A 12,553-nucleotide genomic window follows, 5' to 3' on the forward strand; every position below is an offset into this window, starting at 1 on the left:
GACAGGTTAGGTCAGAACAGGTCAGCTTGAGTTATAGTTTGTGTCATCATCAGGATACCGTCAAGTCATAAAACATTTTTGATTTCTTAAATTCAAGTGCAATTTCAATTGTGGCCTGTTGTGGTCAGGCAGAAGACGGACTTGAATAGCTGTAGCCTGACATATGGCCCAACACTGGGTTTGTCTTGACTGATGTGCAGCCTGGCTCCAATCAGCCAGCCTCAGGCTTTCACCATTAACCCCGGCTGATTGCTGATAGGAGCAGAGGGGGATACAGGGGGAGGCCTATCACAGGCTGTTTACCGGAACCTCCCCAGCTCCAGCAGGCTTATCTGTAGCCATGTCTCTGCACTGTGATTGGTCAGATGGAATCCATTAGGATGAAAGGCATTGGTGGCCTCATCACAGATCTATCAAGATCACACACATGCTCACACGCAGGAACATACTCACACAGTAAAGGGTTATCTATGAGGATCTCTGAGAAATAGAGCTGTCGCACACACAATCCCTCACCTGAAATACTTAACAGTGCACCTTACAATGTATCTAGCTAAGGTATGCTTGCCATTCTTTCACTGTTTAATAACTTGTGTATCTTCCAACATCCTCACAAAGGTTAAAATATCAGAGCACTCGACATTTAGGAAGACAAAGTAATTTGCTAACTTTCTCATGAATGATCTTTCATGACCTGAGGCTATCACACATACTGTACTGTAGCTGTTTGACCAGGGCAATACATATAGACTGCCCTAATTCCGACATGGAGGATCTGACTCTATTTTGCAGGTTTACTCAGGTGACAGCTTCATGCATTGTCAGTAATGATATTCAAGTTATGTTCTTAATTTCTTGTCTTGTATGATATTAAACTGAATATCTTCAGGCTTAAGACTCTTGTCCGGACAAAACAAACAATATGAATTGGTCAACTTTGGCTCCTGGAAATTGCGATGGGTATTTTTTTTTAATGAAAAAATGATTAAGCAAGAAAATAACCAGGAGATTACTCAATAATGAAAGTAATTGTTAGTTACAGCCCTACTAGATATTTTTCACCACAAAAACAAAATATCTGACTTTCGGTACTGAGTTTGAGGAATATGTGTTTTTCTAAAAATCCCCCTTTTTCATTTATCAAAGCACAACACACTTCTTAATGCATCCGTTTTTTAATGCTGTCTTGACTGAGACAGCAGTACAAGAATTTTGTTTAAATAAAATATTAGACAAAATTAGTAAAGAAAAAATAAAATTAGTAAAGTTTTCTGATTTAGATCAGGAAACTTCTGACAAAAGGAAGAGTAAACAAGACTAAGAATCAGAGCACTAAGCATTAGATCCCAATTTGCTCAACTTTTTTTGATACTCCATGCCATGTACACATTTTAGTCGGTACTCAATAGTATTAAGGTACCCTGCCCTTGGGATGGTGTGACATCAGAGACTTGTTATATAAATGTATATATATAACTAGGAAGTAGTTTAAACTGAAGAGAGAGAGTGTCTGTCATACACATCTGGACACACTCTAAAAGCAGCAAGTAAGGCTCATATTTGTGTATACACAGTACACACACACACACACACACACACACACACACACACACACACACACACACACACACAAACACACAAACACACAAGCACACTATGCCAATGCTGGACTAATATTTTCCTTTCTATCAACATGAAGCACTTCCCCATGCTATCCATATGCATCAGACTCAACAGTGCCAGTGTTGTTTTGGGGCAGTGTGTAAAACTTGTTGGAGCAGAGAGAGAAAAGAGTGACAAAAGGAGCACTGAAGGTTGTTTTTGGAAAACAAGGTCAGTAAGAGCCTGCATGGGTACAGTAGTTTGCTCAAATTAATCCAACGTTAACAGTCATTAGATGGATGCGTCCATTTATTCAAAAAGGAACATGAAAATGGAGTGGATTTCAAATAAAGTCAAACCTCATAAAATTGTGAAAAATGGACAGACAGAAGAACAATAGCTCCACAGAGGGAGAGAGCAGAGTGGGGGAGAGGAAAGAGAGGAAATGTAGAGGCTAGGGAAAATCTCTATTTATCTATATATCACTCTCTCTCTCTCTCTCTACTTTTCTTCACAATCAAAGGCGTAGCCGTGCCGATGACACCAGGCCAGAGCAAGTGCTGAGAGAGTCTGGCAGAGGGTGCACTGAAACAGAGCTGGGTTCCCCTGAGAAAGTTTTAGGGAGACCTTCTAGACACTATCATAGCTAAAAGAGACTCTTGTGTACAGGTCATCTTTCTATATAGACATACAGACAAATATACACACATATGCCCAGCGTGGCCCAAGCAGACGTAATCGAATCTCCCTGTCTGTGGTTGCTTTAGGAAGGGAACATGATAGGGGATACTATACTTCCATGCACACAGCCTGGTTTTTTAAAAAGCATGAATATGGATTGAGACTACCACAATGTTTGAACATGAATAACACATGTATGGCAAAACCACACCACAACCGGCTCTGCATGCGAGTTGCCCACACCCTTACCCCCCCAGCGATAGAAAAAAAAAAGGAACCAAAAACGAAAAAATAAATAAATAAATCCATCATTATGCATTGGTCATGGTCTCGAAGACCAAGGCCTTGAACAGAGCTCCCACTGTTCTGTGTTGTGATACGTCAGTTCGAAAATGCCTTCACAAACCAAGCATATGCATTTTCTTTCTTCATTTAAAGACTAGTTCCTCATTATTTTTTCGTAAATTCAACCTCTGACTATTAGGATCAATGTAGGGCTCAAACTACAGCAATGACATCATGGTACCATGCTATGAGTCATTGTGACTGTCCAAGGAGACGCCTTAAGGAAAGGATACAAATGCTCAGACTCTCCAGAGACAGAAAGTAGGGCACCAATGAGTGTCGGAATTTAATTCAGTCTCTGCAGTGTACTATAATATTTTCAATATGGGTCATAGTGTAGATCACTGTGCTTAGCACCGGTCTTTCTGTGTGTCGATCTGTGTCTCATCTGCCCACCAGTCTGGGAGTTACTTTTCCTGTATGTAAAGTATCACTTGCTGTATTAAGGATGCGGGCTAAAGAGGAGCACTTTACCATTCAGAGGTTCCACACTTCAAAAAAAGATGGGGGCAACAGACCCTTAAACTACAAAGTCAAAGAAGCTTAACAGATGAAAGTGTGGTTTTACTGAAATACTCTCATATGTATCTGCATTAAGTTGTCTCTTGATGCTTCAAATATGTGGTAGAAACTGTTAAATACTTTAAAAAAGGGTGAAGCTAAAAGAGTCAAGTGCTTTAATCCCTATGTATAAATTACAATGAAATAAATAAAAAGTCGGGACAGTAAATAGAACAATTCCAGAAAAAACAAACTAGTCAGAGCACCCAAAACAACAAAGGACCATGGAAGAGTGAAATTATTTACTAGTCAAAGAATAAAAAAGTGCAACATAAGGAGATTCACAAACTGCTGTTTGAAACACCAAACAGACTCCCTGTTATTATTTACATTTTATTGTTTCTTCCGTTCCATTTTATATTACACCCACATACACATCGTACAGGCTGTTTTTGCTCTTAGTTCTCCAGATGGCAATTCCTTATGACTGGGAACAGAGCGGGTTTGCATGCACACACACACACACACACACACACACACACACACACACACACACACACACACACACACACACACACACACACACACACAAATGGCTGAAACGTATTATCATGCACCAGTTGACCTGTCATTAGCCTGTGTCATCATCACCAACACCGGGTGGTGGGGAATTGGACTTGTTTGTAGTGAAGTCAAAGAGCTTCTCGTAATAACACAAATGCATCATTGTAACCCCTCAAAGCTGCCCAGGAGGATGATACATGTCTGTGTATGTGTGTGATTGTGTGTGTGTATGTGTGTGTCTGGTATAGATATTGACTCTTTTCATGGGGGGGAATGGGGGAATATATACAAGAGATTAATAGCCCCATGAACTGTGTTTAGTAAACTCATTCAGGGTTGATCATTTTATGAGGAGGAAACCTGGCATTCAATTGACTTCCAAGTTAAAATGTCATCCCATTGAGTTATGGAAACAAAAGTAGTACTTGTCTGCAGCAAGGTGCCAAAAAAATATTCACAAAACTTTCATAAGCTTCTGCCATGACTCGCATTCAGGTTATCTTCAGCACATCTTTGCTTTTCTCTATCTCCAATATCAGAAAAGTCCCACTTTGAATGAGGAAAATTAATCCTTGATATTTAGATATAATGAGTTTCAGGAAAAAAAATTCAAACACAGCATCAATCTATGTCTTTTTTAACTTATACAGTATGAAACTGGGAAGGAAAAACACTATGATTCCACGCTACACTCCTGTTTTTCCCCATGTATACAGATCTGTAAGTTATAAACTGAAAATTGCAATAGAAATCGGCAGTGAAAGTCAGAGTACACAGAGTGACTTCATTGTGTACAGACTGTTAAAGGAGAGGTACGTTGTAAAGGAAAAGGGTATGTGGCTCCCTTAATCATAGCTAACAAGCCCAGGTGTTACAGTATTTCGGACTCCAATTTAAGTTTTGAATTCCATTTGAACAATATCGACAAAACAGCATTTTGCTTTTTAGGGATATTACCATGCAATGATTTCTCAAAACACATTACGGGGCTAGTTCACCCAAATTACGAGAAACATATTTTCTTGTGTCCTCTAGAGGTATCTAGCCATACAGATAGTTTCTGGTATTTAGCCAGTTTTTCTGGCGCCACCCAAAGCTTTGAAAAAATACATTTTAAAAAATCTACAGCAACATCTCTTTCAAGAAACAATGTCTTGCTTACTCTGGGTAATCCACAGACCTCACTATTAACAGATTTTATTGGAACTACTGTCTACTGAAGAAAGAGTCCCCGTAAAAACTGTCAACCATCTTGACAAATGGATTTGTTCCTGTTAAATCACAATCCAAATCTGTAACTGAAGATCAAAATAAGGTTAACAACACTATACTTTCCTGCTGTTGCACGAGTGTTCATTTTTTAAATAGTCCTGACCTCTTAGTTTAGAGCAAGTCTGTATCTGTATATCTCCATCATCTCTGGAGGTGGCTACTGCCCTTGACAACTCTTGCCAACATCAGTGTTAGCTTGCTAATATAAGCAGCAAGATGACAAAGTACAGCTGAAGTAGATGAGGTAGTACAGATTAGAATGACAAACTACAGATGAAACAATTTAACTACATCTGAAAGAGACAAACTACAGCCTAAATGGATGAAATAAAGCTGAGCCTCACTGATATTTAGCTAAGCCTGTTAAAAAAAAAAAAAAAATTGAATTATGAAGGTAGATTTAAAGCAAAGACTCAGAGATGGCCTAAAATGCTCCACACAGTCACGTGATTACACTTATTAAACCACTCAGTGTGGAGAGGGGATGAATGGGCAGCATTTAGTCACCTGTTAAGAAACAGGGACTTGAAAAAGGGACTTGAAAAAGGGACTAAATGATTGCTGGCCTAAATGCATTTTATCACAATATGAGTTATGACATGACAGCACTGTTTTTGAACCTTGTGTAACATTTATCAAGCTTGTTTGAGTTAATCTGACTTAAAATGGAGCTCTGCCTTGTATGAACTAGAGAGTTTAGTAGTTTGAGGTAACCTAGGCGACGGCTTGTATTTTGATGCACACAGAATTTAAAAGTTAGAACTTAGAATTTAGAACTCAGTTATCACACTCTGGAAGTGGCTCAAGAGAGTTGTCGTGAGCAGAAGGACAGTCATTTCAGTACAGAGAGCACTGAGGATTGAACTCACTGAGAGACTGAGAAGCAAAATACCCATTGCACTTGCAATTAGTACTCTGAAACTTCACTGATGGAACTTTTAGAGAACCCACCTTTACCGGTGGTAAGTACCATATTGGCCAAATGCAATACAATGTTTTTTTGACAGAAACTCTAGTATATCTGTGAGTTGCAGTAGGGTAGGGGGTAAGAGGTGTAACCTTGAAGGCATGTGGACTTTATTTGGCAGTTTTAGTGAATGTCATCCTGCATCATCAGTGCTACAAGGACCTATGTGGGGAAATCCACACTTTACTGTGCCTCATAGTTTGTTTGAATTAAACCAAACAGGTTAGGTTAACCATGTGTTTATCACTACTGTATTTATCAAGTTAATGCTGTATTTTTGTGATTCCAGATGAATCCCCATGTACCTTCAGTGCTTCACCAACAACAGGAAGCACAGGGCAGAGAGTCGAACGGGCTGGCACAAAATGCCACGCAGTTTCAGAGAGACAAGATCCCTCTGGACAGTGAGGCTAGATGTCTCCTCTCCCAGGAAGAACTGATCTGGGAGAACAAAGAAGTAATGCAGTTTTATTGCTAATATGAAGTGATATTTGGTATTGATGTATTTGAATGATGATGTACTTTTTTTTTTCTTGTTTTCACCAATGAAAATGGCAAAAATACATGTTAAAATGTATCTTGTAGAATGGGTATTTCCCAAAGGTTCAGAACATTATCCACATTTTAGAAAAGAGAAAGGCTAAATACAGATGAATGGCTCGTTTGGAGGAGTCACATAATGATATTATGAAGTTCTTTAAACAATTTAAAACACACAGGCTGTCATTTTTATGTTATTTCAAAAATATTTTCCTTTTGTTCTAGAAAATTACCAATGATGGTAAAGAATGTGATCACCTCCAGCCAGAGCTTATCACTGTGATGCAGAGCCAGTCTTTGCATCCCATCCAGAGCAATGAAGAGAAGATTCTGCTGTGTGAAACGGCAGGATGTTCTCATCTCGATCTGGAGAAATACAAGCTGGAGGGGCAGATGGAGACAGAAGCCAAAAAACTTCCCGTTGAAGAAACATGGAGCAAACTTTTGTGTGAAGAGTCACACATAAAGAAAAAGAAAGAGGAGCTGGAGATGGAAAGGCACAGAGTGAGCAGAGAGATAGATGCCTTTCAAAGAGAGTGTGCTGAATTGGCTGAGATGAGGAATGCCTTTCAGTTAGAGCGTGCGAACATTGAAAAACAAAGAAAAGCTTTCAAGAAAGAACTCAAAGCAAAACAAAAGAGAAGGAAGGCTTTTAACACCGAGAAAGACGCTATGTTTAAGGAAAGGAAGGCCTTCAATTTAGAAAAGGAAGAGATAGCCATGACGAGAAAGGCCTACATTCAAGAAAAGACAGACTTCCAGAGGATGAGGGAGGCTTTCCAGTTGGAGAAAGAGAACATTCAAAAAGAAAGAGAAACCTTTAACAAAGAACTTAAGGTACAACGTATGAAGAGGAATGCCTTCGATGATGAAAATGATGCTATGATGGATGACAGGGAGGTATTCAAGATAGAAAAAGAAGAGATGGCAATGATGAGGAAGGCCTACATTCAAGAAAAGACAGGCATCCAGAGAATGAGAGATGCTTTCCAGTTGGAGAAAGAGAACATACAAAAAGAAAGAAAAGTCTTTAATAAAGAACTTAAGGCTAAATGCAAGAGGAGGAATGCCTTCAATGCTGAAAAAGATGCTATGTGTAAGGAGAGGAATGCATTTGAGATGGAGAAGGAAGAGATGAAAAAGATGAGGAAAGCCTACATTCGAGAAAGGACAGATATCCAGAGGATGTGGGAGACTTTCCATCTGGAGAAAGAGAAAATTGAAAAAGAAAGAGAAACCTTTAACAAAGAACTTAGGGTACAACGTATGAAGAGGAATGCCTTCGATGCTGAAAATGATGCTATGATTGATGACAGGGAGGCATTCAAGATAGAAAAGGAAGAGATGGCAATGATGAGGAAGGCCTACATTCAAGAAAAGACAGGCATCCAGAGAATGAGAGATGCTTTCCAGTTGGAGAAGGAAAATATAGAAAAAGAAAGAACAGCCTTCAATGAAAAGCTGTGTGCCTTTTACACTGAAAAAGACAGTATGTGTGAGGAGAGGAAGGCATTTGGGATGCAGAAGGAAGAGATGAAAAAGATGAGGAAAGCCTACATTTCAGAAAAGACCGACATCCAGAGGATGAGGGATGCTTTGAGCAAAGACAAAGACATGATGGTGCAGACGAAAAATGCATCTGTGAAAGAAGAAATACCACTACTGGCAACTATGGAACCAATCAAAAAGGCCATTACAACCAGGGATGTCAACATGTCAGACAATTTATCTCTCAGCTTCACTTCAGTTTGGACCTGTAGGGATGAACATGGCAACTGCTGCTGCACCAAGAAACATAAACGTCAAGGATGGATACGGCAGTGGTCTCGAAAATCTCTCTAATGAGCCATCCCAAGCCTTCAATTAAATGTAAATACCATTATACTCTATGTATTGTAAATGTACTGTAAATAAATGTCTGGTATGTTCTCTTTGATGAAAGTCTAACACAATATTTTGAGTCTTTACTTTGAGTCTTGAATGTTTTTCAGTAAATTTTTCAGGGTGTTAACTGTCATCGTTTTATATAAAACAAAGGATTACCAAACTACCTAAACATACTTACACTTACCAATAACACAATCAGTGAGACTTTTGCTCTCTTGACAGTTCTGATTTTCCTCTAAAAAGTTTTTATAAAGTGAGTGGAGGAAAATTAGAGATACAAGTGAAAGAAAAAAGGGAAGTGGCCAAAGGATAGGGATGGCTAATATATTTAGACTAAGGTATATTGAATATACAGTGCACTTCTACCAGAATTTACAAATTTCATATGATGAATGAAAGTTTCAAGATGAGTTATTTGATCTTTGGTTGACAGCAAAGACTACATTAGGCCAAAATCTGAGAACTGCAAATCCAATTTAAGGTACTACATTCAGGTCATCCTCAACACACTTGATTTGCTGGATGTAGGATCAGCATCACTGCTGAGGAACAAGCAATCACCCTTTCGTTAGGAAAATATCCCAGGCATTTAGATTTGTGTCTCAGGAGAACTTCATACATCCTCCAAAGACTTCAAACACACCCAGTCAGTGTATTTTACAATAATCCAGCAGTAACTTATAGAGTCTGAAGCCCAGAAAGGAAACAAGCTTTGAGTCTTAGCTCCACTCCTGCTTTCCCCTGGGACACAGCGCTGTAAGTTATAGCCCCCTGTGACTGTTGGGAAATAGGAAGTTTGGAAAAACAATCAGATTAAGGTCAGTTTATACAGTGTGGCTAATGGAGTGAAACACCTGGTGGTTCACAATGTAAAATACTTGGCCTGCATAAAGACATACATTTTTTTTTTATGTTTTAGTCCTTTTACTACAAGTAATGTATACTTAATTTTACTGCTGACCATTTTCCAAAGTGTGCTGTATCACTGTTTGATTTTAAAAATAAATTTTGGCATGATGAAATGACTGGGAAGAAGGCTTTTAAGACTGGGTATAACAATATGTCTTTAGGTGCACTAGAGAAAAACAGAGGAGAAAAGGAGAAACATACTGGGATACAGACAAAGAGGCAGCCCTGCAAAGTGACAGACAAAGAAACATCAGTGAAGGAACAGAAACTGGCGAAACCAACCAAACAGCACAATTGCAAATATCACAAACAAAATAGCAGAGTCATCATCCAAACTAATATCACTTTTGAGCCTGTAGCGATGAAAATGACAAATGAGGATTACAGTAGCATAGCACAACTGCACACAGAAATTTAATAAAAAATCTCTTTAAAAAGTATACAAATTGTAACTTAAATGTTTTAAGGTAAACATTAAACTTCCAACCAAATTCCTGCAAAACGGCTTGGCAACATCAGACATTAATGAAATGTCAGTAAGATGAAGGGCCCCATTTATCAGCTACAAACAAACTTATTAAGTGCCTTGAATAAAGAGCTATAGGTGGGACCCAGGGGAATACAACACGGTATTGGGTGCACATAGAGGTCATCTTTAAACCTCTCACACAAAAACATCTGGGGGTCACATAAATATAAAAATGTATTTGAACATATTCTTCCTCACATATATGCACTCATACACTCACACAGATTGATGGCACTGCATGTGACCTTTGGAGCCCTTTTTCATTAAACTCAGCAAGGGGGAAAGCGGGAGGAGAGAGAGGGAGATCTAATTTGAGGACATGAGAGGAAACAAGGAAGTTGAGAGGGGACCTTTATGTGTGTGTAATTGGTCTATAGAGAAATTGCCAACATGCGCACCAGAGGTGGCCACAGGCCCTGTCTAAATAGCTAACCTTATAAAAGTCATTAAAACCTCTGAGACATGCCAGGCGAGTGTGTGTGTCTGGGTGCGTGTGTGTGTGTGTGTGTGTGTGTGTGTGTGTGTGTGTGTGTGTGTGCGTGTGTGCGAGAGAGAGGGAGAGAGCAGGTGTGCATATATATTCACCACATGTAACGGTGATCGACTGTGAGTAGCAGATCTCACTACATACACATTCACTGATACATATAACAAACCGTCCATTCCATCTATTCACAATGCCAGCAACATGATCATGTGGCCAGAACAAGTACAGAGAATTAGTTTCCAATATGCCTGGTTGAAGAGATGGAAAGTTAGCTTGTGTGGTGAAAGTCAACAAACATGTCACTGATCAAATATCTACACTTCCTTGTTTCCCTGCAAAAGTGATTTAATTAACTGGACAATAGTCAAATGAAACTGCCTGTCAAATGGAAAATGGAAAAAAAATTACAGTAATTGAAAGATTCCTAGTTTACTACATTTTTTCACAGGTATAACTAACCCTGATCCTAGCTATAATTAGCAGTTGCTAACTTTATTAAGGCAGTAAAAATGTATTTTTTGGCCACATGGGGGCAGCTGAACAAGATGAAAACACAACATTGATATGTTATCACTTTATAATATGGAGAACCTGTATTAAACAGTTGCATACTTGCACATCCAGCAGACACAGAGCAACATTAGCATCCATTCGGAGCTGTGTTTCTGTCAACCTGACAAATGTAAGTCTGATATGAGATCAATGAGAGTGAACCAAAAGAGTAATACTCCTGGGATGTTGAACCAGTGAAAGATCTGGCCTCTCTACTAGGTGCAGACTCATTCCTTCAGTGTCACATTTTCCTTTGAATTTAGTTAAATTAACTTAAAAATGTCTTTGATGTGTACTTTAGGTATGGCTATACTAGGTGCAAGACTTGTACAGAAACTGTGTGATGCTGTCATTAGCTGGATTCGTGTACCTTTTTCTGCAGGACATTAACCTTCCTTTCCTTGACATCCAGCATGTCCTTCATGTCTCTGATCTCTCCTGTTAGCGTGCTCTTTTCATCAGTCAGGTCCTGCAGCTGCTTAGTCTTCTTGGTCAAGAACTGCTCCTTCTCCTCCAGACGCACCCGCAGAGCATCTACCTAGAATAGACCAAATGAATAAGTTAAGTGAAGATAGGCAGATAAGCAGTCAGATAGAACAACCAATATTCAGACCAATATTGGCATGGAACTGCTTTACAGCACAAACACTTATACTAATAGACCGGTTGAAAAGAAAGAGAAAAGGTGAAAGAAGAGTCAGAGTGGGTCAAATAACCCAATATTCATAAAGTTTATCCAGAGAGGCAGATGGACAGGCAAGCATATAGGTTGAAAGAAGGAAGCAGACCAGACTGACTGACAGGCCAAGAGAGAAATAAAAAAAACACTTACAAACAAACAAAGAAATACACAAAAAAGATCAGTAAAGCTTACACCATTTTTCCTAATTCTCAGTCAGGAGGCCCATACATTCAGTACTGGGACTGACATGTCTCAACACATTTAGTTGATGACATTTTGAAGTAATAAAATATCAGCTTTGACCTAAATTCCATAATATGAACCATTGTGGACTAATGCAGTAAAAGTGTGTGTGGGAGAGAAGGAGCCTGGAGCCCATCCCATCTTCTCTTATTGAGAGCGTTGTATGATTGGTCCAGTGCTGCCACAGATCCAACTGCTGACACACTTCACACTCACACAGTTACACGCAAATGCACATGCATACAAACAGACACATACATACACATTCTCAGCTAGCTGTCATGAACAGACTGTATGCTCCTCTGTTGCTCTTCAACACCTGATTTCCATTTCCACACTTTTTACCATGGCGCACTGAGTGAACCCATTTGAACCTAATTTTAAGTCGCGCGTGTTTTATATGAATTCAAGAGACACACTTAAATAAAGGGAATCAGTAAGGGCAGGCTTGTTAACAGCTGTTTTAACAAGTGTTACTTGGACATAGAGGGAATGGTGATGCAACACATAAAGCACAGGCTCTGTTGTGCTCTCCAGCTCATCTCTCAACTACAGTATTTCACAGGGCTCTTGGGGACAATTATTCAGGGAGGGAGTGTGTTGGGGCCATACATGGAAAGTAACTAAGTGTATTTACTCAAGTACTGTATGTAAGTGCAATCCTGAAGTACTTTATATGACTATTAAACTTTCGGGAAAGTACTAGAGTAAAATATTGTACTTTTTACTCTACTACAGTTCATTTATTTGACAGCTATAGGAAAAAGGCTTATTATCTTGCTCATAGCTGTA

General features: G+C 39.1%; 1 protein-coding gene across 1 annotated transcript in view; it reads right to left on the reverse strand.

Moving 5' to 3' along the window:
• LOC120804055 (ERC protein 2-like) overlaps nucleotides 1–12,553 on the reverse strand; it is a 147,238-nt gene that overhangs the window by 103,869 nt on the left and 30,816 nt on the right. Inside the window, 1 exon segment of the mRNA XM_040153222.1 lies at nucleotides 11,207–11,374. Coding sequence (XP_040009156.1) covers nucleotides 11,207–11,374 — 168 coding nt within the window.

Source organism: Xiphias gladius, chromosome 18, assembly GCF_016859285.1.
Source record: "Xiphias gladius isolate SHS-SW01 ecotype Sanya breed wild chromosome 18, ASM1685928v1, whole genome shotgun sequence".
Lineage (NCBI taxonomy): Eukaryota > Metazoa > Chordata > Actinopteri > Istiophoriformes > Xiphiidae > Xiphias > Xiphias gladius.